This window comes from Corvus cornix, chromosome 10 (assembly GCF_000738735.6).
Source record: "Corvus cornix cornix isolate S_Up_H32 chromosome 10, ASM73873v5, whole genome shotgun sequence".
NCBI lineage: Eukaryota > Metazoa > Chordata > Aves > Passeriformes > Corvidae > Corvus > Corvus cornix.
In genome coordinates, this window is record NC_046340.1 from 9,222,173 (window position 1) to 9,228,578 (window position 6,406).

General features: G+C 44.0%; 1 protein-coding gene across 1 annotated transcript in view; it reads right to left on the reverse strand.

The window, feature by feature from the left end:
* LOC104683911 (protein FAM169B) overlaps nucleotides 1-5,064 on the reverse strand; it is a 36,522-nt gene extending 31,458 nt beyond the window's left edge. Inside the window, exon 1 of the mRNA XM_010391003.4 lies at nucleotides 4,783-5,064. Within this exon, the coding sequence (XP_010389305.1) occupies nucleotides 4,783-4,816 (34 nt within the window). The 5' untranslated portion in view covers nucleotides 4,817-5,064. The remainder of the gene's footprint in view (nucleotides 1-4,782) is intronic.
* Between the last annotated feature and the right edge of the window lie 1,342 nt (nucleotides 5,065-6,406).

Sequence of the window (6,406 nt, forward strand, 5' to 3'; positions counted from 1 at the left end):
TTGTCAACTTAATTATTTGTCTATCCCCTAAACAAAATAAAATATACAAGTTTTCCAGAACAACTGGAAAGAGGCTGATTTGAAAGGAGAATGACAGGAAAGAGTCTGTGAACAGTAGTAGAGCTTTTATGAAGCACAAGTGCAAATGTAGACTGTGGCAATTCAATCCTTTACCAAGATGGAAGGTAGAAAGGAGGATGCATTGGTCCAAAGTCAACCTGTAACTTAAGGGAAAGGAGGAAAACAATTATTCCCATCGTGATAAACAAGGAATAGTGAAATGGCAGGAAATGACAACTGAGTATGACAAATGGTCTAGCACAGAGGTGAATTCATCCCATGGGGAGAAGCCAGACAGACTGACAGGACACTCTCAGAAAACGGCTGTATTTAAGTAATTAAAACTTATTACTGAAACACACACTGTTACAACCTGGCACCAGGGCTAGGATTTAAGTACCACATCAAATACATTTCCCCATTACTACCATCATCCAAAGGAAGTGTGAGAAACCTAAAGTCACATCACACACAGCCCTTAACATCACCTCATACGAACTACAGCACCATGTCTGCTTTGCTATCAGAAAGGACAGTATTCCCCCAAAAAAAGAAGTAGTGATGAAAATCTGAGACAACTGTCTGGATTTTCAGAGATACCAGCTTCAAATACCACATAATTTGAGTTGAAAATGCTTTACATGTGACAGGCCTACTGCTCCCACCAGCAGAGAGCATGTCTGCCTAAGAAAGCCCAGCAGCCTTTCTCCAAATTACTTGCAAGGAGCAATTTGCACAGCCAGAATAATCTCAAAAAAAAGCAATTAATTTGGATTGGGAGGAGGGGGGAACGAAAGAAACAACAAAAAAATATCCTTTCCCCCAGTAATTTCCACTTTGCTAAATTTATTACACGGCTGCAAATTAATATGTCACCTGCACCAGCTATCACAAGGCAGTCTCAGAACTTGCTTTAATAAACAGCTGCCAGTAGTGGAGGAAATACGGAAACATCTCTCTTGCTTCTCTGTGCCATTGTGTCAGCTATTCTACTTGTCTTTGAAGGTGCTCCAAAACCAGCATGGCTCTGCTTTTCCCTTTTTCTCCTTTTGGGAGGAGGAAAAACCAGATAAGGAAAAGACAGGCTGGCAACAGAGGGCTAACTCTGTGCTTGCTGTGCTCTTGACAGGGAGGCTGAGCATGTTCAAATTCAGTTTACACAGGCTCTTCTGTAAGGACAAAAGAAACCACTGCTGGTGGTTAAAAATGCAAAAGGTTTTGATTGCAATTGCTTGACAATCAGCCAAAGATATGACTAGTGGGAAAAACACAGCAAAGCAGCTATGACCAGAATGGAAGAAACAAGGAGAAACACATGGCTCGACTTCAGAGCAGAAAATTGACTTAGGCTTTGCATAAATGACAGCATACCTCCAAGCCTGCCTGATCCACAGTCTGCCTGGAATGGGAACACGTAGGCTAAAAGCAGAGCCTATTAAAAGGCATAATGTTTCTAAACGACATCTGTTACGTACTAATAAGCATTACTTAAAGGACACAGGCCTTAAAATTGCTACCAAACGTGCACTTATCTGAAACTGCTGCAAGGCAGTTACCACAATGTCACATGACACCATGGGAATCTGAATAACAGAAAATGTTTTTATTTAGTTTGGCTTGAAATCATTATGCAGGAAAAATATGGAGGCACTTTCTGAGATTTTGAAACTGTGCAACTTCACAGGAATGAAACACCAGCAAGAATTACATCAGCGGAGCCATTTACCATCTGTTGTCAGTAATACTATAAAGCCCAGCCACCAGACAGCAGTTTCAAAGGTTACAAACACAACGTTTTTAAGCATCCCCAGACCTCTGGGTAACTGAGCAGGACACAGTTTCCTTCAGATATGTGCGACTTGGGGGTCTGCCAATCATTTTGCAAAGACAACATGCCAGAGCTGGGAATTGCCAGGCGAGGCGTTTGGAAGTCTCTCAGTATGCGACCTTTACACAATGTGGCAAATACATACCAGCCTCATCACGTAGGTTCCTATAACACACTCTCAGCCATAATGCCTGCACACCTCCTACTTGCAAACTGAAACTGGCTAGACTTTCTCCTGTGCTGTTTGTTTTCCCAAACTTTCCCTCAAGGGAAGGAGTGTGTTCACTGAAATGCTACTATGTTAAGGGACTCTGGTTTGTTTGCTGGGGTTTGGGCTGTAGTTTTCCTTTGAGGGAGTTATTTAGGATTTTGTTTCCTTATTTCTTTTCTTTCTAGACTGTAACTACATATTTAGGTTAAAGAAAGCAAGGTTTCAACAACTTGCCTTAGCTGTGGCAATGCTATGACAGCCCTTACCCCTTGCATATATACACAGTCTGAGTAAAATTCTACCTGTTCTATATGATATTTTAGTTCCAGTGTAGGAGTTAGGTTGTTAATCACCCTCATCTTAGAGCTCTGAGAAGCTTTTCTAGATGCAGAGGCCACATTCCTGATAGTGCCTATACTCTACCTGAATTTTGTGGTTCCACCTTCCAGGCTGTTTACCTCCTTCCTATAAACTGATTAACACGGATTTCATGGAGGGCAGGGAGATTTCCATCTTCCTAGAGAGACAGATGGAAATTTAAGGCTTCATTAATGCAATTGCCAAACTAGATATACAGGTTTCTCATCCAGTAACTATTTCTCAGGCTCCAGAGCTGTATATACATGGTTGCTCACTGTTTCTGTTAGGTGGTTAACACAGACAAATCTGACTTTCAAGGTGTTCTATAATCAAAATGAATTTGCAAGAAGGCTGAAGTTAAAACAAGAACCACAAGTTCTAGGTCAACAGCTGGCCTGCTTCTCAACAGCAAGGTTTGCCTAGGACCTGTAAAGAGGCTTAGAAACCTGACGTGTAAACAATCTTTCCCTGTGAGAAACAGTTATAGGAACAGCCCTCAAGACTGAGTTATAGCATCTCAATTACAGCACAACATGAACTGGAAAGCAGCATTTGCACAAGAGCTAATGGCTGACTCTATGTGCTCTTAAAGTGTACTGCATACTCAGCTTGCTTATTGCCAACTGCCCCATAATTATTTTAAACATAGATCTCTCCAACTAAATAACTACGCCAAAACTCAGACAATACCTAAAAACAACATCAGCTGTCCCAAAAGAGGAAGGGGATGGAAGAACAACTATTCTGAACATTCAATCTGAGGGTGATGAAAAAGTCAGGGAAAAACGTAGGCATCAGTTGAACTGCCCAACACCACAATGCTCCTTGGACATGAAAAACCAAGTTCTAGTCATCTAGAGATATTTAAGAACATCAGTAGAATTGAGAGTCTTCAAAAAAAAAAGAAAAAATAGCATTATTACAAATGTTTGACTTCCGTAAGTGGTTGATAGGAGGGGAAAAATAGAGCAATCTGACTGCAGTGCATTTAGCCATGAGCAGCTAGAGGAACTAATGAACAACATCATTATTTTACTGAAGGGGATGAAGTAGGTGCTTTAGATAAATGGCAGCAACTTAAAATGTGTTTCAGAAGATAAATTCACTTTCTCTCCATTTACCTGCTAGCGTGACAAATTAAGAAAGAAGAGTATAAAAACAGAGCAGGAAGGAAAGCAGTGCAAAAGCTAACTGAGGTGATGCAATGGGTCCTTATCCAAACAAGTGAGTGAACGGAGATTCTTGGAACTCCTCCTAGTTAAACACAAACCCAGAACACTGCACATGCCAGACTCCCATGGAAATCCATGGTGGAGCATGTGCAGAAGTCCCACCTATGCTAAAATCATGTCCTTTACCAAGCACTGGGAGCTTGGCCATTTGGGAACTGACACAATGTTTGTTCATTTCAAAGCAGTCCACCAGGTACTGAAGGGCTGAGTTCTGCTGGGCAGAGCACCTCTTCACCCACTGCCAGAAACAACAGCAAATCAACTCCTGCTGAAAGGAGATGAGCGGAGATGAGCTGTTTCACAAAGAAGTTCATCCTGTATTTCCATGTGCTTCTTGTTCTACAGTCACCTTGTCAACAGCAAAGAAAAGGTTTACTGAATACTTTTTAAAGGAAGGGTACTATATACTTTATGTATATAATAATATACTCGTATAACATACTTTGTACAATACTCTGCAGTTATAAAGCCTTTTATATATCATCTCAACATGAAAATAGTCCAACTAGTTATTTTGGTGTGGACAAGAACCAACATGTTTACTGCTCCTTTTGTCCCTGTTAAACCCTGCTGCTTTTGCTAAACCGTGGTTTTTGCTCAGTTTGGGTAACTGCCGATGGTGCCTTTGAAAATGGGTATTTTTATGCAGTGTTTCCAATGTTCTTTAATAGCTGAGTACTTGAGATCTACTGAAGTCTTGACTCATCCGCTTGTGCTGAGACCCCAAACACACACTGCAGACAGGGGTTTGGAGATCAGCCTCTCCCCAGCATCACCTGCCGAACCACAGCGGACAGGAATCACCAGGCCGGCTGTCTCTGGGCGGGCTTGGACTAGCCGAACACCTGGAAAAGTGACCGGTACGCTGGGAAATGGGAAAATAAACCCTGCAGCACCTGCTCTGGCTGAGCCTGTGCGCAGGAGTCGGGCTGCCCGCCTCCCTCAGGCACTGCCGGGAGCGCGGCCCTGAGGGGCCCGGGCTCGCCGGGGCACGGCCGCAGACGACCGGGCACAGGTTCCCTCCAAAGCTCCGAGTGTTTTGCGGCGTTTCGGCCACCCGTGGCCACCCCGAGCCGCCTCCTCCCTCTTACCCGCGGCGGCTCTTCCTCCTCCCTCGACCGCCATCACTTCCTGCGGGGCGGCGCGGGCAGCCCTGAGGGCGGGCCGGGCCCGGGATGGCGGCTCAGGGGCCGGAGGACGCTGGAGGACGGCGAAGGGCGGGGAGCAGCGGGGGCCGTGCCCGGGGAAGCGAGGGAGGCTGGCGAGCCCGGCGAGGCCGGCTGCAGGCTCAAGGAATGCCCTCAGCCCCCGCCAGCAAAGCAGGGCCTTGGGCGAGGGCCAGCCCCCGCTGCATCTGAACTCACAAAACTCCGACACAAATCCCAAATTATTTATTTAAAAGGTACAGGATGACAAACCATAAACCTGACGCCTGTTTGCTTTAACGCGGGTGGCATGAAGCAGAATGGTTACGAGGAAAAATAAGTACAAAAATGACATTTTTATAGCATTCTTCAGTGACCACTGTCAATCTGAAAGAGGCTTTTGGAAAACTTAAGCAGCTGCCTGCTGTTCATTACACAAACCATAAAACTGAGGCATAGGGGCTAAAACCAATACACAGCTGCCAAAATTAAAAGTAGAATTCAGGAGGTGACCCAGGGCAGCCTTCATACCCCCATAGTACGGTCACTCAATTATATTCGCAATAATAGATACAAGTATCAAAGTCATAGAGGTCTAAAATACATGGAAATAACAGTATGTTTGCAAAGAAATAAACTCATCTTTGCACTCGGAGTAGCCAGGTACACTGCTGTGGCCTGGAGACCCAACTCATTAGGAACTCCATTGCCTGTCAGCACAGTGACCAAAAACAACTTGGCATTTCTCCTCCTTTCAAATGCTTTAAAACACACAGTAAAGTAAATTCGTTGGTTTGGTTTGTTTTTTCTGTACAGGCCAAAGCAATTTCAGCCCATACACTGACACTCCAAAGAGCAGATGTCACATCACCACACCTTACAGACTCTCAGTAATGGATTTCAGCACATGCTCATGATCCCTTGAAGCTTTGTACCTTCCAGCTCTCCCTGTGTCACCCACAGCCCAGAGGTTTGGCCCTGCTGCGGTCCAAAGTCTAGTTTGATGTAGCAGGAAAGATGGGAAGCTGAAGTCACACAAGTGCTATTGGGGGGATGGCAGTGGTTATCTGGTGAAAGATTCAAGGAAAAGGTACAGGAGAAAAAAAAAAAAAGGCAGAAAACATGGTGTTAACTCAGTGATGCTGAGCATCAGCCCATATCGATAAATGTCAGAGACTGACTTTCCCCAGCCTATTAGAAACTTCCTGGCCAGCTAATACTCATCCATTTTCTTATCAGCAGTGGTAATCATGTTGCTGTTCAGCCCAGTAATCCATTAGTTTTAGCTATCTATTTTGCATATTAGCTGATAAAGAATTACTTAAATTGTGTGTATCCTGCTTGCAGAGTTTCTTTGTGCAGGTAATAACACCTGAAAAAAGCAACCTGTTGGTCATGGGTTGCATGTGCCCTGCTAAGTCCTTTGCCATTATATTTGTCCATTTACCATTTCTATGGATTTTGTTATAGAAGAGGCCCCGTTCCACAGGGAACAGTGAGCTTTATGATAAAATGTTTATCTCCTCTCTTTTTATGACATTGCTTTCCATGTACATAGAAACCAGCTTCA